General features: G+C 35.2%; 5 protein-coding genes across 6 annotated transcripts; 1 reads left to right on the top strand and 4 right to left on the bottom strand.

The window, feature by feature from the left end:
- Window positions 1-551: 551 nt before the first annotated feature.
- LOC123223724 (light-harvesting complex-like protein 3 isotype 1, chloroplastic) lies at window positions 552-1551 on the bottom strand. Its single transcript, XM_044647056.1, has 3 exons — window positions 1184-1551; window positions 978-1115; window positions 552-908 (listed from the first exon to the last, which is right to left on the bottom strand). Exons 1-3 carry the CDS (start codon window positions 1503-1505, stop codon window positions 658-660), a joined length of 711 nt encoding a protein of 236 aa, XP_044502991.1. The 5' UTR covers window positions 1506-1551; the 3' UTR covers window positions 552-657.
- Window positions 1552-1764: 213 nt separating this feature from the next.
- Window positions 1765-4822, bottom strand: LOC123224195 (glutamate dehydrogenase A). Its single transcript, XM_044647790.1, has 9 exons — window positions 4640-4822; window positions 4438-4551; window positions 3900-4121; window positions 3594-3668; window positions 3378-3494; window positions 3029-3279; window positions 2545-2620; window positions 2380-2466; window positions 1765-2166 (listed from the first exon to the last, which is right to left on the bottom strand). The coding sequence occupies exons 1-9, from the start codon at window positions 4745-4747 to the stop codon at window positions 1981-1983; spliced, it is 1236 nt and encodes a 411-aa protein (XP_044503725.1). The 5' UTR covers window positions 4748-4822; the 3' UTR covers window positions 1765-1980.
- A 1261-nt stretch (window positions 4823-6083) lies between these two features.
- Window positions 6084-9204, bottom strand: LOC123224265 (mediator of RNA polymerase II transcription subunit 31-like). Its single transcript, XM_044647880.1, has 5 exons — window positions 8635-9204; window positions 8421-8518; window positions 7625-7721; window positions 7356-7434; window positions 6084-6693 (listed from the first exon to the last, which is right to left on the bottom strand). Exons 1-5 carry the CDS (start codon window positions 8679-8681, stop codon window positions 6409-6411), a joined length of 606 nt encoding a protein of 201 aa, XP_044503815.1. The 5' UTR covers window positions 8682-9204; the 3' UTR covers window positions 6084-6408.
- A 559-nt stretch (window positions 9205-9763) lies between these two features.
- LOC123224264 (polyadenylate-binding protein 1-like) lies at window positions 9764-13496 on the bottom strand. Its single transcript, XM_044647879.1, has 6 exons — window positions 13203-13496; window positions 13020-13122; window positions 12240-12310; window positions 11259-11450; window positions 11038-11165; window positions 9764-10137 (listed from the first exon to the last, which is right to left on the bottom strand). The coding sequence occupies exons 1-6, from the start codon at window positions 13332-13334 to the stop codon at window positions 10092-10094; spliced, it is 672 nt and encodes a 223-aa protein (XP_044503814.1). The 5' UTR covers window positions 13335-13496; the 3' UTR covers window positions 9764-10091.
- Window positions 13497-16767: 3271 nt separating this feature from the next.
- LOC123222384 (phosphomannomutase) lies at window positions 16768-20418 on the top strand. 2 transcript variants are annotated; one of them, XM_044645115.1, is made up of 13 exons: window positions 16768-17410; window positions 17613-17662; window positions 17748-17837; window positions 17924-17968; window positions 18044-18110; window positions 18249-18325; window positions 18571-18606; window positions 18798-18853; window positions 18963-19062; window positions 19189-19284; window positions 19398-19487; window positions 19813-19864; window positions 20170-20418. In XM_044645115.1, exons 3-13 carry the CDS (start codon window positions 17769-17771, stop codon window positions 20226-20228), a joined length of 747 nt encoding a protein of 248 aa, XP_044501050.1. In that variant the 5' UTR covers window positions 16768-17410; window positions 17613-17662; window positions 17748-17768; the 3' UTR covers window positions 20229-20418. The 2 variants fall into 2 exon arrangements, with proteins under 2 accessions (XP_044501050.1, XP_044501051.1); XM_044645116.1 differs by lacking the exon at window positions 17613-17662.
- The last annotated feature ends 150 nt before the right edge of the window (window positions 20419-20568 follow it).

Raw genomic sequence — 20568 nt, 5'->3', positions numbered from 1 at the left:
TGCCAAACGCCACCTGGAAGATTCAATCCAGCTGGGAAATCGCTTTTGAACTTGAAGTATTCCACCAAATCACTTGGCCATTGTTGCAATGGACGTCCCTGTGCTGTTGCACAGATTTGATTGTCATTTGTTGAGGAAGGAATAATATCTCTCTTCTCATAGCTCCACCACTGCCAAGGATCTCCTCAATTTCTCTATCCCCAGCTTCGCTTGGGAAAATCAGTAGGACGTCGAGGGCAGTGATTTTCTATTTTTCTTTAAGTTCCTGCTAGCAATTTTATATTCAAGCAATAGTAGCAACCATTTAGTTTCACTAACAGGCAGCGTGATGCTGCGGAAACACAAGGCCAGGAGCAGGGTTTTAAACCTGCAGGATGATTAATTGCTGAGGGACTAATAGGTAGGGGATGTTTACTTTATAATTGGTGCTAATTTTATATGTTTTGGTTTGTAAATGGTAACACTAATATTTACGTTTCAGAAAGAAAAATATTACTTATCATTAAGAGCATTGACCCAAATAAGCTTAATTTCAGCTTCTCAAGATTTAAGACCCAAAAAAATAAAATTTAATTCAATTAACAGAGATTAGAAACCTGTTGAATGTATGTATGTAAATATACTAAGACACACAGAATACAAGGAATTTTATGGCAACTAAATTTTGTTTCCAGTATCGGAATTTTGGTGTTGCCAAGAGGCTCGCCATTGCTTGTCATACAAAGTGGCTTCGTCAGCCAAGTTTTTGAGGTTGGTGAAATCGTCGGTTTGCCTCAACAGTATGACACCAACTACTGTCAAAAACACTCCTGCTTTGCACACCAAATTCCCAGTTTGTCCAACCACGTCTAGCTCAGTCAATGCGTCTACAATGTATGTCATCAAGAATCCCACCATTGCTGCTCGACCTGCAACATTAATTCGTTTAATAAAATTTGGATGTTGCAAATTCCTGATAGAAAGGGATAAATTCTGACCATTGAGTAGCTCAGCTTCTGGGAGATATGATCTCCTAAGCCATGCCCACCAAGGTATGATTGAGCTCCTAAACACTACTGGTTCTTCATTTGTTGCTGATTCTGGATAAATTTCAAGAAAACTTCTCCTTCTTGCTTCTGCAAGAGATCCACAGATTTAAAATCAAACTGGGTAAGATTGTAATGTTGGATGATAAGGCACTCACCTGCGACAATCAGTCCATCCCAATCCATCTTCCCGTCCTGAACAAACATGTTTAAGTCCCATGTGCCATTCTTCCAACGCTCATCCAGGAATTTTGGAGCGGGAGATTCTGTCTCTGAGCTATGCTCCAAGTATCTACCCATTTGAAAAGAAGACTTCTCTTGTTGCCCAACTACGTCGCCCTCCACGTTCAAAGTAACTACATTTGACTTTTGCTTTGTTCCAATAGAGCGAGCAGTTCTTATCTGAGACTGTTGCTTTTTGGTGACATTGTTTGAGCTGCAGGCCCTTTGCAGTGAAGCAGAAACGGCAATGGTAGTCATGGTTGATTCAAGAGAATTATTTGTTTACTTTTTTTAATTTCTTTCTATCTTGTTCTTGTTTGTTGTGATGTACAACAAAAAGCAGAGATAGCCCATACTGAATAACAAATAAGTTTATCTTCTCTTCCCTCTTTTGTCAGTAAAGTTATGGGAAGGTGCTTTTATCTTATCTGTAACTGCTTTCTGACATCTTTTAGCAAGACTTTTGCAAAATGTACCTATTGCCAATGCTCCAATGTGCATAATAATATTTCAATTTTAATGACTTCAATTGCAAAACTGATGGGAATAACTAATCTATTTTAAAAATGTTGCTGCAAAGAATCACAGGTTTCATATAACAATTCAATCTCCCCAAAGAATGCACTTAAATCTGTTTCGAAGAAAAAAAAATTCTGGAAAGACGAACTAATAAAACTTAATGGGAGGTAACAGTGGCTCCCAAGCTGTTTTGGTATGCTGTGGCTGGAAATATTTATGCTTCCCAACCCCTCAATAGGGTGGCACGTGCAACTCGATTCACCCCGAGTGTGAAGGCGCCCATCCGGAGACTGCAATTGTGTGTCTGGCACATGCTCCTGATGTTATGAAAAGCTTTTATCATATACCTCCGAAGCTCATTGTTCACCTTGTCTTCCTCCCACATAAAACCTTGAATATTCTGCAACATAACAAATAATTAGGCATATCAACAGTATTGCTTATCAACTTTAGGCTTTAGCTCTCTGTCTCTGTCAATAACATAAAGCAAAGAGGCAACCATACAATGTTGAAAGCTCAGTAATGAGAGTTGAGGATTTCATCTGGCACATTATTTATAATTTCCAACATCAAAGGGGTTGGAGGAGTTTTTCTTGTAATTATAATTTATTACCTGAACCCACTCAAAGTAGCTAACCGTTACGCCACCAGAATTTGCATAGATGTCAGGAAGTATTACAACTCCTCTCTGGGATAATATCTGCAATTTCATAATCTCATTACAAATCTCTCTAAAAGTTTTCTTACAGCAAAAGGAAGAAACCAGTATAGCAATTACCTCATCTGCTTCAGGATCAGTAGGATGGTTTGCTCCCTCTATTATGAACTTGGCCCTTACATTTGTGGCGTTTTCCCTTCAATGGACAAACATAGAAAATAAGGCAATTTAGTTGGAAATAAATTAGATTAGAAAGCTAAGAAATCTTTTATCATAACAAACAAAGAAATCCTATGTCATGTGAAACCAGGAATATGTTGAACTAACTAATTTGCTAAGTGGAAAGACACTTCAATCCTGAAACTTTCTTAAAACTAGCATAAACTAGGTCATTCATTTAAAATCTGCATGATAGTAAGTACAATAGCAGCAACACTAAGATTCAACCATTACCGATATCAAGTGGCAGTTTGACTTTGTAGCAAATTTTAGAATAATTGAAGCTGTCAATACTACAATGATCTTATAACACAACACGAAGAAAGTACCAAACCAAGAACAAAAAGAATGCAAAGAATAAATTTCTTGGCAAAAGGAGCCTAACCTGTTCAGAACTCCACCTAAAGCACAAGGGATGAGAACATCACACTCATGGACAAGAATCTCACTAGAATCCAGGGGGTCTCCACCATCGAAATCCTTCAAACTACCAGTATTTTCTTTATGCCTGAGCAATTCAGGAATATCAATTCCATTTGCATTCTTAACTGCACCTGTTATGTCACTTACTGCAATGACCTTGCCACCTCTCTCATGAATGAGCCTTGCTGCCCAAGAACCCACATTACCAAATCCCTGCAAAATTAATTTATAAGATAAAATTTTTCCTCACAGAAAGGCATTTTAACTCATGTATGAACTGAAAATTGACATGCAAGGTAACTCAACTCTACCTGAATTACAAATGTCATATCCCTTATCGCATTCCCATGTTCAGCAAGTAAAGCTTCTGTTGCAAAAACAACACCACGCCCAGTAGCAGCCTCTCTACCCAATGATCCACCAAGATCCTAAATTCCAAAATAAAAGCATGAGATAAGGCAGGAGAGGGATCACATCCAACTTGACAACTAAACCTGGAATCAGAAGTCCAAGTCCTTAATACTTACAATGGGCTTTCCTGTGACAACAGCAGGAGAATGACCATGAAATTTCGAATACTCATCCAAGATCCATGCCATAGTCTGTACACATATACAAGAAACATGCAAGTTAGCTAGGTAATTATAATGAATGTGATAAATCAATAAATGTACACCAAAATACATACATACATAGATATGTATATATATAGATATATATATATATAGATATGTATATATATAGATATATATATCTATATATATCTATATATATACATATCTATATATATCTATATATATACATATCTATATATATGAGACAGATTGTAAGACCTGAGCATTTGTGCCCATGTCTGGTGCTGGTATGTCAGCATGGGTTCCAATTAGATCATGGATCTTCTGAGTGAAGACACGAGTTAGACGTTCCTTCTCACTATTACTCAACTCTTTTGGGTCACATCCTATCCCACCCTTTGCTCCGCCGTATGGTATGTCTGCCACAGCCGTCTTCCAGGTCATTAGTTGAGCCAGAGCATTTACTTCATCAGGATCAACCTTCAAAACATTTCAAATCCAAAGTAAGAAATTGAACACACATGTTTAAATGCAGAAGGCCAGCACAATTACTTGGTTCAGAACATTAACTTAATGACAGGATTGATCGAACCATTGGTAGGAAATTTGGGGAAATTGTTTTCTCTTATTCATTGTTTCTACTTATACTCCTTCCATATTTATTGCTTTCTAAACTCAAACCGGAATATAACATCCAAATAGAACCTTAACTATATAGGATGGATGACTGCAAACCAGAAGTAAAAAATTACTATGCATCATGAAATAGAAACAAAAGCAATGAAAAAATAGGGACCTCAGGATGATATCTGATTCCTCCCTTCATAGGCCCACGTGCATTATCATGTTGGACTCTAAATCCAACGTACGTGACGAGACTTCCATCATCTTTGGGAATGGTGCACTCCACCTGATCATCAAAACAACCCCTCAAACGAATGAAAAAAAAAATTATCAAATGAAGTAACTCCACGAAGTAAAAAACAAGAGACACGAACCTTGATCTCTCTAAAAGGGATCAAAAGACTCCGTTCAAGCTTAGAGTCTAAGCCCAGAATACGAGCAGCATTGCGGAAGTTACGACTGGTGGCTGCAAGAGCATTCATAAGTAACGATAGAAAGGGAAGCAGAAAGAAACAAGGGATTGTTGGGTTGGGGTGTTGTAACAAAGAAGAGTATAAAGGAAATATATATAAGGGAGGCAGATGATCAGACGGGAGTGATCGAGTCAAGAAGATATGGAAAGAATTTGAGAATGGTAAACTGACTCAGCTACCAATTAAACAGTGTTACTGAAATACCAATTTCGATATGTCGACAGATCATCATTGCTAAAATCATTAATTGATAATGGGAAAAAATAGAAATCCAAACTAAACCTCTCAACTAAAATTAGTCATTGGCAAAGGAGTCAAGTTACACCATCCAATTTAGTTGGAAACATTTCATTTCCATGGATAAACATAAAATCTCTGATACACTGACGACGCGCCACATGTAAACTTGGAAAACTTGCTGAACACGTTATGCGATTCGCCGCGTCCAACCCTATCAAAATGACGTGGTCTGGATTATGTTTCCAACTTATAAAAGGAATCACATGATAAAGCTGCTTTATTTGTTGAATACTATTTACAAAACAATTAAATTAGACATATATATTTTTGAACATAATTTATATCATCATATGATTAAATAATTTTAAATTAAAAATAAAAGAATACTTAATTATATAATAATATATCATTTGTGTATTCAAATTACATAAAATAATAAAAAAATTTTAATTGACATATCATCATTTTAAAATATCACAAACACCCCTGAACTCTTATTTACTATATTATATCATTATTTTCTCAAAAAAGATATATCAATTTATATCATCACAATATATGTTATAAGCTATGTATTGTATATATTAGGATAATGATAACCATGACTTAAGCTAAGCAAATTTTATTAAAAAATGTAATAGCCATTCAAATCTAATTCAAAATCAGCTGTCTTTCCATCAAATTAATGAACTTGAATACAACTGCCAAAGCAAACACTACAAGTTTCTTCTACCTTTATGATTATGATAATTACTTGTGAGGTTCCCACAAGAAAACCCTCCCCAAACTATGGTTAATGGACCTGCAAATTTCATATCAGCTCTTATGCTGTCGTCCAGAAATCACTAAACTCTTCTCTACAAATAGAAATTGTCCTTGTATGCCAAAAAAAAAAAAAAAAACTTCCCAATTCTTCATGGAGCCTGCAAGCATTTATCAAGAAGTTTTTAGCACCGCTGAACCTAACTCTCAGATTACAACCACAGAGTTTATTTATAGCTCAAGCTGATAGTCACATTTTGTTTATGGTAACAACTATTCATTCATTGACACAATGAATACTCATTAAAAGCTTTGTTGATATTGAAATAGCAACACTAAGGAATCATCCAATGAAATGATTTGATTTCCAGAATAATTATTATTTCTGACTTCATTATAGAAATCCTTACAGTCTCAATATTTGTAAACATACAATCACTGCAAACTCCTAATTCTCACTATCCAAGTGGCAAAACATTGATTACCTCATCAAATATATCTCATCACAAATACATGAAATGGCATGATATGCCAATTTACCCTTCTTTCCTGTAATAATCAAACTAAATTGCATCAGACAGTTGATATTTGAAGGGTCTTCTGAGCAATTACTGCAGTTCTTATCAGGGAAGCTGGGAAAAAAAAGAGTTCATTCAGCTACAGATAGTTCACTGTACATACTTTCTCTTTCTTCGATCAATGCTATTACTCCTCATATCATTTTTTGTGAGAGCAGATCCTGAGGGAATACCGTAATGCATAGGAGAAGGGGCTTGGGCAGGAGGAGCTGTCATACGGATAGTCACAGCTGGAACAGGTGGTGCAGGTGGCAGAGGTGCAGCAGCAGCCGGTGGCACCTCAACAATTTCAGGAAGAGATCTTGGTAAGATGTGCTTTAATCTATTGTTTCTATAGTTCTTCCAAAAAAAGAATTGCTGCCTATGTGCTAATTCCTTCAGGTTTCAAGATGAACAATGTTTTATTATAAGTTAACAATAAACATAACTGTTTCAATATTAATTGTAAGACATGCATTTCTTTCAGGGAACATAATGAGATCTAATTTTAATCTCACCCAAAAGATTAGTTTTATATTGTTCACAATGCTTAAGAAGACAAATAAAAAAAGAAAACACATAAAGGAAGCCAACTATATGGTAAATTCATATTAGGGTATCCTAGAAACTGCAACAAGAACTCCTTGTTAAGCAAATATTATGCCGCTTCTAACAAGAAGCTCGATGAACAATGACATACAATGGTCAATATCCATCTATTTCCTAGGCATAACTCTCTAAAGAGGACAACAAAAATGGATCATAGTGTACTCAATCAGTAGGATAAAGCAGGCAAACCTTAGGCAAATGCTACACTGAATATAGACAAACAATCTAGTGAAGTGAAAATGAAAAAAAAAAATGATAATGAACTCTTGGGTACTAACTAAAAGAAGTGAAAATTCCATGGGTTACTTCAAAATAGTTGATAAATTTGAACTAAACCTCACTGAGGACTTGTTTCAGAGGAACACAAAAGCAGAGAAAACTTTAACAGAGATATAACATGACTTCAAAAGCACACCCAAAGGGGCAGGGGGAAAACACCAGAATCTGACCTTGCTGCCTGGATGTGCCATTGAATTGCGGAAGTTCGCATTTTGGAGAAGTTCAAGGAAAAAGAGGCAATGAGGATACCTGAAATTGTCGTAGAAGATAAGTATAACGATAAAAACATCCCACCAGGCCTCACGCCCTTGAAATGTAAAATGAAGAAATTAACTAATTGGATAAGCAGAGGCTATCCCCTTTTGATCTGGAAATGGAGTCAGTTCTAGCAACACAAGTCTAAAGGTAGTAGAAGCATACTTTTAAGAAATTATCTCACATTATGAATTTAATATACTCTGGCTGTTGCCAGTACTGAAGATATTTCAAGTAGCCTATGAAAGCTTCATCTTCAAAATAACGGTTTTGAGCCAAATCTGCAGAAGAAAATCAAGGACCAAACATCAAGCAGAAACGCAATGGCAGCAACAAATAACATAAGTGATTATTGACAAAGTGAAGTACTAAAGTTATTTTATATGCAAGAGAGTTTGGTTGGTTAAGTATAAGTGCACACATGCACAAACACAGTCTATGTTTCATAAAATGATAAATATGCAGTTGAAGGAAAAACTCTCTATCTAGTTCACACAGCAATGATCAAGGACCCATGCACCAACATATATTCACTGAAACATATATGACAGCACCTGGTGCCATCTATGTGCACCAACTAACTGTGCCTGGCTCAAATCTCAATGCTTCAGCAAGCAATGCTAAAATTAGGGCAATTGAAAGAAATTTAGGTCAGCTCTAATAATTCAAACCCAAATTTTCTATATCAGTAATCAATAATATTTCCCTTGAAGCATATTATTTAAATTTAATCATTTGAGATGTTGCAAAACAGAGATGTGGGTAAATAATAAGTTTCAAACTGTTTCATTTATTATTAAAAAGTAACGAATCATCAATGGACCAATTAAGAAAAGAATAAGAAAGGTTAAGATAAATATCGTTAAAAAATCCATAAGAACAACGAGACTGCAAGCACCCTAAATTGCTCATCTAAGGGCAAATTAAAAGCAGATATAATAAAAGGGACAAAAATAAATATTAGTCGAGAAAAAACATACAGTGAATGTAAGTGGGATTAGCAAGACACTGAACGAATTCCAATTCAAGCAAAAATCGCTGTTGCCCATCATCTGGGTCTTTATACATCTTCTTCGGCCTGAAAATCACCAGAAAAAATTACAAAAAGAAAAAAGAAGAAGAAGACGAAAACCTTCAAATATTATTAGCAATCAAATTTACTAAGTGTAGGTAAGGAAACAAGCAGATGCTTACGAGGATGTAGTGTTAGGTGCATCTTCAACTTCTTTAGACGTTGCCATTCAGTCCCTCAGGAAATTGAGAGCTAGAGAGAAATCAAATGACTTGAAACTCTAACAGAGAAGGAGCAGGCAGGAATAAAAAATATTTATACATATACGCACACCCATATTCGACCTTTCAGTATTTTTTTTCTTTATTCTTTTTTTTTTTAAATTAATTTCTTGACATTGCTCGATTTTATACGGATAACATGGAGATTTTTCTTCCTTTTTTTTCTATATTTTCTTTCTCATTTCTTGAAATCTTACAAATTGTTCTCTTTATTAATTTTACAAGTTGTGCCGTTGAGTGAAATCGTTATTTGTGAAAATGAATGGTAGAAAGTGGGCTTGGTTGCAGTTAGATTTGGCTGATGGGTGAGCTTGCAGTTGTGGAGGGTGGTTGGGGTTTGACAAACCACACGGCCAGGTGAATCGCCTCCGACAATGGCTTCAATTGGGCTTGGCCAGATGCCGCCAAGCTCCGTAACCAAAGTGCATTTGAAAAGCAAATCAATATAAACCTCTCTTGCTTTCGAGTTAGGAAAAGCCCCGCTTCTCAATCCACTTTAAATTGAAATCAAAAGATAGAAGTTCAGAAACAAAGATTTTTGCTCATGAAACTGAAAATCCAAAACATGAAGGAAACCCACAATGAAGGGCCCCGATTCTCTTTCCTCCCTGGCGACTCTCCATCAGACACGCTCGTGATTTAAGTTCTTCAAATAATTTCACGATTTTTTCAAATCATTTTGTTTTACTGTTTTTTCTCATTCAAATAGGTCGTTTTCCTTGACATTGTCCAACTGATGGACCCATATGGAGAGTAACGCAAAGGTGGCAACTACAAAAGAGCAACAATCATCAACAGGCAAGAACAAACCAACCGCGACTTTTTCTCATGGCTACCCAGGTTTGGTGAAGCAGATAACATTTTTATCTTTTTACCAGTTTTATATAAAAAAAAATTAACAAATTTTATTACCAGATTTTAAGTGTGAAAATGCACTTTTGTAAATTAAAGGTGAGAAATCATTTCATCAAAGTTAAATGGAAAATAGTCATTCAGCCAAACTGTAATCACAAAAGTAGCCAGCCAATTTGAAAAAAACATCACTTGATCCTCAGGTTAAACTTAGAAATGAATCAGTTTCAGACCAGTAATTCGCAGAGTACATTTAAAAAAAAAAGTCACTAAAACATTTGCATTTCTGCCTCTTCTTACCTCTTTTAAAAGCAGAAAGCGTGATTCTATCATTGCTTCAGGAAGAACCATTTGAGAGGAAGCCAATTGGCAGATGCCACAGGCATATGATACAAGTGTTCTCCTCCATCCGGGTTTCAGGAGTAATAATCGTATGACAATTATCATAAACCACCAAAAAAATGATGCCCTTACCATAGTGACCAGTACTGACATGAGATCCATCATTAGTATGGCCTGTACCTCATTGGCCGTCTGAATCTGGGAACCCTTCTGCGTATGAGGAGAAATAAGTGAATTCAGAAATGAATAGCCACGGAAACCGATAAATTTGATTTTTATTTTATTTGCAGCACGGAACATGAAATATAAGGGCAAATCTAGCAGTTTCCAAACCATCGATCCACTAATTAAAAAACAAATAAATCTAATGCATTTCCTGTGGTGACATATATGCATTAGTTTCTAAATGTGAAGCAGAAATAAATCAAAAAGTGAAAAGGACCCTTCTAAAGCCCAGAAGCTGGTTCACAGTAGGATACAATCGTTCAATCTGAACCATTTCGCAGATATTGCAAGCGGAATAATGATAAAAGCTTCAAAGAATCACACCTTAAAAGCTAAGTGTTGAGATTAAAGAGCTCAAAAACATATAAATCTCACATCAAAAGCTCATACTTTCCAATTTTAAATCCAAGTCTCATACTTAATATTTGGGATCGTAAAATATCACCATACTCCGCAACCCTGACACTCACATGTGTTGATTGTGCATTAGTTTTTTGCTACCCCTAGGCGAATACTACAATATCAATGCCACCGCCCGTATCGCAAGACTGCAACTGAGAGGTATGATAGTGACTCTGATACCAAATGATATGAATCTTAGGAGAACCACACTCAAATGCTAATTGTTGAGATTGAAGAGTTCAAAGACATATAAACCCTCATCAAAAGCTCATATTTTTTTATATGAGATCCAAATCTCATATCTTGCATTTGGGATGGTAACAAATATATATTACACCAAGTATACATTTTAAAAGTAGAGTAAATAAAAAAATAAAATGAAAAGATTGCACACAAGATTTGAATAATTGAGCATAATCACAAAAGCAAGAATCAAGATAGACATTAACATACATGTAGATGTAAAGATTTTCTTAGACTCACCCATAACCGTATGGTGGAAAAGGAGCACCAGGCATGTAGGGCCTCCGACCTCGGAAACCAAGATATGGGTTGGGTCGCCTTCCACGATACTGTTTCATACCAGGAATGTTGGTTCGCTTTGCAGAAACCTGAAAATAGACCAAACCCAACACTGTAATAATGTAAAAATTAAATTCATGCATTAACTATAGTCTATATACAAGAAGAAGAAATCTAAAGACCTTTATCTGACGACCATGCAGCTCTGTTTCATTTAACAGAATAGCATTTTGGACAGCATCAACTTCAACGAACTCAACATAAGCAAATCCTTTAGGCTGACCAAACTTATCTGTCAAAATTGTCACCCTGTTGACAGTTCCACAGGACTGAAAATGTTGCTGTACTTCCTCAGGGGTACAAACATAGTCTACCTAAATTGCATATACATATATACACAGCAAAAGAGTTACAGGCTTCATCTAAAGTGTTGGTTGTTGCACACAAAGAAACGACCTGAAATATAAAAGTCTAAAAACTAAAATGTGAATATCTTATTCAAATTTGATTGACCAAAACAAGATTAAGCAAGCACTAAACTAAATACATTGACTTCACCACGTTAGTTGCAGGAGTGGTTTGCAGTTTCTATGGATAAGCAACCTTCTATCACAAATGACTATGAAATTTCAACACCATAATTGCACCTATCATGGAATATTGGAAGAGAGAGAATTTTCAGCAAGGCTAATTTGTTGAAGAACAGATGTCATTTATCAGGGAAAAAGTTTGAATTGCACTTGTATTGTCCTAATTAATTTTGCGAAGTTATTTGAGGTGAATAGTGATATTTGTGGTGTTAGAATTAGCGCAGCTCTTTTGCAAGAAGAGCTACCTGAAGTGCTTTTTGTTGTAAAATTATGCAGGGAAAGCAAAATAAAAGCACTTGTTAGTGCGAGTAGTATGCAATTATCAAAATTTAAGGGATTAGAGACACTATCTTATACAACATGAGTTCATGTTATATTCATATCATCAGCCTCAAAGCCATACATCAGTCAAATGCATTGTGATAAACACAACTAGTTCACATTGTTTGCAGATACTTTCTCTGAATATTTCATAAAGGATGAATAAAACTGTTTACTGCAAAGTGACCTTATCAATTATTGGAAAAATGAAACGGGAAAATCTAAATTAAAAAAAATGGTAAGAAACCTCACATTACCAACATAGATCGAGCGGGCATCCACTTCCTCCTTTTCAGCTTGAGTTGCAGAAGTACTTGAGGGATCTTCATTCATTTCCAGGGTAAAAATTCAACATAAGAAAAACCGTTAGCTAGAACGAAAAAGTGCGACAGATAATAACGCAATGCAAAATCACTTGACATTGAGCCAGGTTACAAATTTTTTTCAACATAACAATAAAGAAGTATAACAAGTTTGTAGATCTACTCCTTTATCCACATCAGTTCTTGGCTTTGCCAACAAACATGAATAAAAATTTCTGGAAAAATGGCACAAACCAGATTTCACAATGAAAGCAACAGCATTAGTAATCAATATACCTAGAACATGGAAGCAAGTCTAAAATTCACTGCTGTTCAGAACAGATCGCGAATAAAAAAAAATTACAAACATAAGACTTAAAAGTTGGCCACTTCCGTCATCAGTTTACAAAAACATTGCATACTAGTAATGCACAGCGTATATCAACAACTATTGACAGAAAACATATTCTAAGTTTTACTTCCTATGACAAGTTTTACTTTCCAGACTACAGGTCCAAAGTTTTCATTTTCAAATATCAACAGCTTCAAATTTGGCCAATTTTCCCCACAAATATAATATCAAAGAGCCAGCAAATGATTTTGTAGGCTGAATGTGGGCAGCGCAAATTATCAAACTAAACAAGTTCGTCAAGTCCAAACCCAGATCCAAAAATCAAAATTTATTTAATAAATCAACAAAATCAAAGTAACGTTATGTACAGAGAGAGACCTTGGACAGCTCCCATCTCCTTCTCCACTTTAGCTTGCATTTCACGAAGAGCACCAGCTTCTTCTTCAATCTCCTTCAGCCTCTTCTTCATGTCCTCCAAATCCTAATTTTGTTTCAAAACTTAAAAAGAATTTAAAAAAAATCTTCCAAAAACTGAACAGAGAGAAGAAAGAAAAGAAAAACCTTGGAGTTAGAGTTGGGGTCGTCGAGGTCTTGTTCATGCTCGGGATTCTGATCGTCGGCGTCCATCTGGTCGGGGATCTCTCCGCCATATACGTCATACTCTTGGTCTTCGTGTTCATGTTGGTCTTCCATCTTTATTATTCTTTATTGTGGTTTGTATGGGTTTTGGGAGGTTTTTTAGGTTCTCTTTGAGAGAAGAGATTAGGGATTCGGAAGTGTAGGTGGCCTAGCGAACCAGGGACTGGGGAAGATGGTTCTTTTGTAATTTTCACGAACCTACGGGGTGCGATTTGACACAGCATAAAGGAAGGAGCGTTTAGTATTTTTTGCAACTAAAAAATATATTTCCACATTTTCAAACATTTTTCCAAACCAAACAATATATTAAGAACAATTAAATACTTTAAATATTTTTTATAAGCTGGCATATTAAGTAAAAATATAAAAGTTTGGGCCTATAGAAAAAAGCTAAATCACTACATTCCATCCGAGTTTTAATAAAATAATTTTTGTATATTTTAAATTTAAAAAGTTTATTTTTCACCCATTTATCTAAAGAAAAATATGAATTTTACTTATCCCTTCTTATTCATTTTGTCTTCAAATTCTCTTTTAGCCCATCCTTTTTCCTCTTTTTCCCTCTTCTTTCTTTTAGTTTCTTTTTTCACCTCCTTTTTTATCTTTCTACTGCACTATTTTCTTTTTCCTCCAATTTTTTGTCATCTTCTTAGCATCAATATTCCCATCTATTCAATTTCACTTCACATGGTGCTCTCTTCTCAAAAATCTTTTGCACTGTAGCTTTTTTTTTGGGTCTCCTTTCTTCCTTCATTTGCCAAGCCCAGCCAAACCCCTGTTGACCTCCTGTACACAAATCCAACTTTTAATCACCGCATAATAAACCAGGGGAGATTTGTCTCAAATTGTGGTCCATCGCATGAGTGAAAAGCGAAAGTCAAAATTACTCACAACCAAGTCTAATCTGTCAAAGGTCATTGAGTTGTCAATTAAAAAAGTTTACAGAAGAAGGTTGAATTGCATAATAATGGATTCATGGGTAAATAAATCACTGACAATGACTGATGTTTTACAAGATCCATATGAGGTTAGGGAAGATGCTGGCAAGATTGAAAAGGTAATAAAGAATAAATGGTTCAAAGCCATGGCCATAGATGATGGTTGAAAATGTGTTCCGGATTGAACGAAAAGAGTACAATTATAATTAATAATTGAAATTAGTTTACGATATTTTTTAAATTTTAATAAAAATAGATATATATATATATATATATATATATATTGTTACAGATGCAGTGGCTTTCCACCAATAAAGTCAAGAAAATGGGTGGGAAAACATTTATTGGAGAGGCTGACGCAGGAGAAGAAATTTTGGCTAAAGGAGTATGAAAACATTAATGACATTGGAAACTTGGCTTAGAAGGAAGCCGTTTTTGCTGACTGGAGGGGCGGCAATTCTTCTATAAATACCCCCCTCTCTTCATGTAATCGACACACTTTTCTTCACATAAAAAAGCTTTCTTCTTTCTTCTTCATTTTGCTTCTTATTATAATTTCAGAAGCTTTCTCCTCCATTTCTTTATCTTTGGTATTAGTTATATTAATTTTATAACATATATATATTTATTATCAAAAACTAATTTTATAATTTGATTTAAATTGTAAAATAGTAATTTATAATAAAAATAAAAAATTTATACCAAATGAAACAGCATAGGGTAAAAAATGGATTTTTTAAATCTAAAGGGTTGATGTACTATTTATCAAAGTTCGGGTGAGAAATGGCATTTCGCCTGTAATATATAACAAATTTTGTATGGTAATATATTATTTTGCCTTTTTATGTAATTCAAAGATGGATTTATTGTTTGGCCAAACGACTATTTTCCACCCAAGTATGTTGTTTTCTCATGTTTCTTCTTTTTAATTTTGAAAATCTTAAATACTTATCTATGAACAATTAAAATTAATGGAACTTTAACCTTTTAAAATTTTATCTCTTTTTGTCTCCTTAAATTTTAAAAACTAAAAGCTTCTCTCAACCTAAATTTTAAAAAATGACAGTTTTCTTGTAGAGTTTTGTTTTCAGATCTTTAACGTTATCTCTGGTGCCATTATTGACGGTCTCTCCCTCCCGAAGCTCTCTCTCCTTTTAATGGTCTCTCTCCAACCATTTGGATATCCGATCGACGTCAAAGAAGCTGTGGAAAGATAAAAAGCTTCGTCTCTTCATCTTACATGACTTCTTTGACGTCAATCAGATATTCAAATGATTGGAGAGAGACTATTGAAGGGAGAGAGAAGAAACTTTGGAAGGAAAAAACCACTGGTAATGATACTAGAGATCTGAAAACGAAACCCTAAGAAAAAACTATCATTTTTTAAAATTACGTTAGAAAAAATTTAAGTTTTTAAAGTTTAGGAGGACAAAAAGAAATTATATTTTAGTTTATTTTTAATATTATAGAGAAAATAATAATTTTGCCCTTACTACTATTAATTTTAACTATTCACATATGTATATTTGAAATTTTTAAAATTAAAAAAGAAACACTTAATAAAATAGCATATCTACAGTGGGAAATGGTCCTTTGGCCTTATTGTTTCGACCAAACCTCGGTAAAATATATATATTTTCTCATATATTCAAGTTTTAAGCTTTCATTAAAAATTGTGCCCCTCCACTTTCCGGAAAAATTGGTCAAACGACTATTTCTCATCCAAGGTTTAATGTTTTCTCAAATATTCTCTTTTTAACTATAGAAATATCAAACGCCCACTTATGACAAGTTAAATTTAACAGAACCCTAACATCTGAAAATTTTATCTCTTTTTACCCCCTTAAACTTTAAAAACTAAAATTTTTCTCTAGCCTAAGTTTTAAAAATGACAATTTCACCATAGGGTTTCGTTTTAAAATCTCTAGCGACATCTCCAGCTCCATTGCCGATGACCTATTCCTTCTAAAGCATCCTCTCCTTCTGACGATCTCTTTCCTCTCATTTGAATGCCCGATCGGCCTCGAAAAAATCTTGGGAGACGAAGAACTTCGTCGGGATTCGTCTTCCCAGAAGAAGACCTCTGAGAAGACGACCGTCTTCCCAGACGAAGACGACGACTTCGTCTTCGTCGAGGAAGATGAAGTTCTTTTGGGAAGACTATTGTCTTCCCAAACGAAGATGACGACTTCATCTTTGTCTGGGAAGACGAAACTTCATCTTCCCCGACGAAGTTCTTCGTCTCTCAAGGTTTCTCCGACCCCGATCGAGCATCCAAATAAGAGGAAAGAGATCGTCGGAAGGAGATGATGTCTCGGGAGGGAGAGGCCGTTGGCAGTGAAGCCGGAGATGTCACCGAAGATTTCAAAACGAATCCCTAGGGTGAAACTATCATTTTTTAAAACTTAGACTGGAGAAAAATTTTAGTTTTCAAAGTTTAGGGGGGGCAAAAAATAAATTATATTTTAGTTTATTTTTTAATATTATAGAGAAAATGATGATTTTACCCTTACCACTGTTAATTTTAACTGCTCATGGGTGGGTGTTTTGTGTTTCCATAGTTAAAGGGGGGATATTGAGAAAACATCAAACCTTGGGTGGGAACCAGTGGTTTGGCCCAAAAAAAATTAGCCCCTCTCACAAAATACAACAACTCCGTTCGTTGCAGTACGTGGCAATAATCTATTGGCTAAATAAACAAGTGATCAGCTCATTCTTGAATATCAGTCACTTATAGCGTAGATCACAATCTAACAATTACACTGAAACCAGGGGCATTTCCGTTATTCTAAACAAATCCACCGGCAAATCTCCCTGCTTCAGGTTTCTCATCCCATCATATTTCGCGCGGCCGTTTTACTTTCACGCTACAATTGGCTTGAACGTCTCTTAGGAGACATCCGATAAAATTGGAACGATACGGTTGGCATGAAACGCGCACCAACCTGAGGTGCATAATCTTTGTATTTAAAAAGCAAGAAGCACAAGCATTAACAGAGACTTGCCAAAACATTCACTGCTCTCTAACTCACTTACTCTTGTTTGTTTGTGGCTGGCGAGACCGGCGATGGAAATCCAGGGTTCTTGGTGGTGGTTCACGTAGGCGCGGGATATCACGCACCTTCAAACAAGAAAGCTCTAAGGTCTGCCGTGAAACTCGCTTGCCTCGCTTCCGTCTCTGTTCTCGGCCAGGTTTTCTTCTGACTGCACAATTTTTTTCGATATTTTGAAACTATTTGTCGTGATCTGATGACGGCTCTGATCTGGAGAAAGAATTTTATCCATTGAATACTCATATTTAGATCTAAACTGAATTTATTTATTCCCGTTTAGCATCCAGCTTACGTAAATTAAGATCTTCTTTAACCTTCGTGTACGTATCTTACTTTTACAGACATCAAACACTGCACTTTTATCACATTATTAAGTTCTTTGTATCTTCAGGTGAGTAATCGTGAAACTGAAGGTATTTGATAGTTTCCTTTTCTGGTGGAAAAAGGCTTTACCAATTTTGGGCATCTGGTCGCAGATAATTTTACATTAAGCTCCAATGGCGGCAATAAAGCCAGGTTTAATTGCTCTGTTTGATGTTGATGGAACTCTTACGGCTCCAAGAAAGGTATGAATTATCCTTTTGATCTTCCTTATATGTTAAATTGTTTATTTTATGTGCAATATTTGACTCTTTGTCAACTCGATTGTCAGGTTGCCACCCCACAGATGTTGGAGTTCATGCGAGAACTCAGAAAGGTAATGAGTGTAACGAGTAATGTTTGCAAGAAGATAAGTCTTTTCAATGCTAAGTTGGTTTTCTTGCATTTATAGGTTGTTACAGTTGGTGTTGTTGGTGGATCAGACCTTTCTAAGATATCAGAGCAGCTCGGAAATTCGGGTTAGAAAATGTTGATTGAATAATCTCATGCATGAAGAGAAATGAATCAGTTTTTGAAAAGCTTGTGTAAATGGAGCTTTCTAGTTTATTGTCTTTAGAATATATGAAGAATCTCTAAACCTTTCTTTTGTATTGCAGTCATTAATGACTATGATTATGTATTTTCGGAGAATGGACTAGTTGCTCATAAGGATGGGAAATTAATAGGCACCCAGGTATTATTAGCAAATTAAACCCAAAATTGTAAACTAGAAGTAAGAAATATCAGAATGTAACCTTTACTTACTAATACCTATATATATATATATATATATAAAAGAATGTCCCTTGCTTGTATCAGAATTTGATTACTTGGCACCCAGTAATTGATGTTTTTAATTTTAATGTAATTGGACCACTTAACTAAAAGTGACTGTAAACGTTTATGGTTAACCTTAGTTATGTATTTTCCTTTGTCCAGAGCTTGAAGTCATTTCTTGGAGAGGAAAAGCTCAAGGTAAGATCTGTCCCTGTCAAGCAGATGGCTTTATAAATTACATGTGTAATATATATATATATAAATATATAGGGTATTTTTTTTACAAGCTCTTGTAAGTGCTTGCTGAATAGTGGGCTCATTGACTTCATGTGCAGAGAACTTATTTGTTCATGGAAATTATTGAATTGTTATTGTGATAACTTGTGCAGGAATTTATAAATTTCACACTTCACTATATTGCTGACTTGGACATTCCAATAAAAAGGTTGGTGGATCAGAGCCCTTCTATCAGTTTTAGTCGAACCATACTCTGTGTATCCATTTAATTGTACAGCTGAATAATACATTTCTGTTCGTATTATATTATTTTGCAGGGGAACATTCATTGAATTCCGTAGTGGGATGCTCAATGTTTCACCCATTGGGAGAAACTGCAGTCAAGAAGAAAGGGATGAGTTTGAAAAGTATGACAAGGTGAGGATTTATTTATTTTTCCCTCTTCTTATACAAAAGGTCATATCTATAGTTCATGTTTTTCTAGTATAGATACTCTCTGGTGATGTTTGCATTGAAATTTATGATATGCAACTGCGGTTTCAGGTTCACAATGTACGCACAAAAATGGTATCCGTGCTTCGGGAGAAGTTCTCTCATCTTAACTTGACATTTTCAATTGGGGGACAGATAAGCTTTGACGTCTGTGTTACTATATCTAGTATATCTTTTAATATCCTTGGACTGGTTTATATAGGGTGGTAAATTGGAAGTATTGCTATTGAATCTTTAATGTTTCATGATGATTGTGGTAGGTCTTTCCTCAAGGTTGGGATAAGACATACTGTTTGAGGTACCTTGATGACTTCCAGGAAATTCACTTCTTTGGAGACAAAACTTACAAGGTCAGCCTCTTACTTTGTTGCTTATTTATTTTGGCCATTTTCTACTGTCTTTGTGCATACGCCACTCATCTCCTTCTTGTTTCTGAACTCGTAGCAATGTGTCTTTATATCAGTGATAATTATTATTCGATTAATCTTCTGTCATGAGCTTTAATCACCGCTAATATCTTATATTCTGGGATAAGTTTCCCCCTTGGATTCTAGCTTGATCCACAGCTTTCCATTACATATGAATTTATTATTGATGGTACATTATAGTCTAGTGTTGTGTATGCATCTCATGATTTCATACTAATGGTAGAGCTTGGGTTTTTGTTCTGAGCAGGGAGGGAATGATCATGAAATTTATGAATCTGAGCGAACAGTGGGTCACACAGGTGAGCTTATATTTTAGCTTTGATTTATACTTGGGAATTTCGGATGTCATCTCGGTGGAAATAATATTTCATTCACTTTTAAATTGAATTGGGTGCAAATAATGGAAGGAATCCATGTTGGTAGAAGAAAAAATATAAATAACTCTCGAAATTTTCAGAAATGATTTCATTGGTGAAAAAATTAAATAATTTTAATGAATTAAATTAAGATGGGATAATTTCATTAGAAGCAGTTGGACATAGAGAGTATTTTGAATTGCAAATGTGATGGGATTATTTGATGACATTGACATGCCCTTTTGCAGTTATCAGCCCAGAAGATACAGTAGATAAGTGCAAAGCTCTCTTCCTAGCCAAACCCTGAGCTTCCCACAAACATATTGATTTTACTGTTGTGAGAATAAATACGTATTCTTTTATGAATAATATGATGTAATTTGTTATATGTTATTTGAACTACCGAAACGGCGTGATGAAATGTTAATTGGAGAAGTTACTCTCCTTGTCTAGGTTATGATTCAATTGAATAAAGGGGTATTTATTTTACTATGGCATGCTATAATGTTCCTTGTTTCAACAGAATATTGACCGATCTCAAACGCTCTGTTAATCAAATTTGAATTGAGAGAGATTGTTTGTCTTTGTTTTTCTATAGTTGTAAGGAAAATGAGACACTGTATTAATGAAGACAAATAAAACTATAC

Source organism: Mangifera indica, chromosome 8, assembly GCF_011075055.1.
Source record: "Mangifera indica cultivar Alphonso chromosome 8, CATAS_Mindica_2.1, whole genome shotgun sequence".
NCBI classification, from domain to species: domain Eukaryota; kingdom Viridiplantae; phylum Streptophyta; class Magnoliopsida; order Sapindales; family Anacardiaceae; genus Mangifera; species Mangifera indica.
The sequence above is the reverse complement of the archived record's forward strand: the minus strand, read 5'-3'. Positions and strand labels throughout refer to the sequence as shown.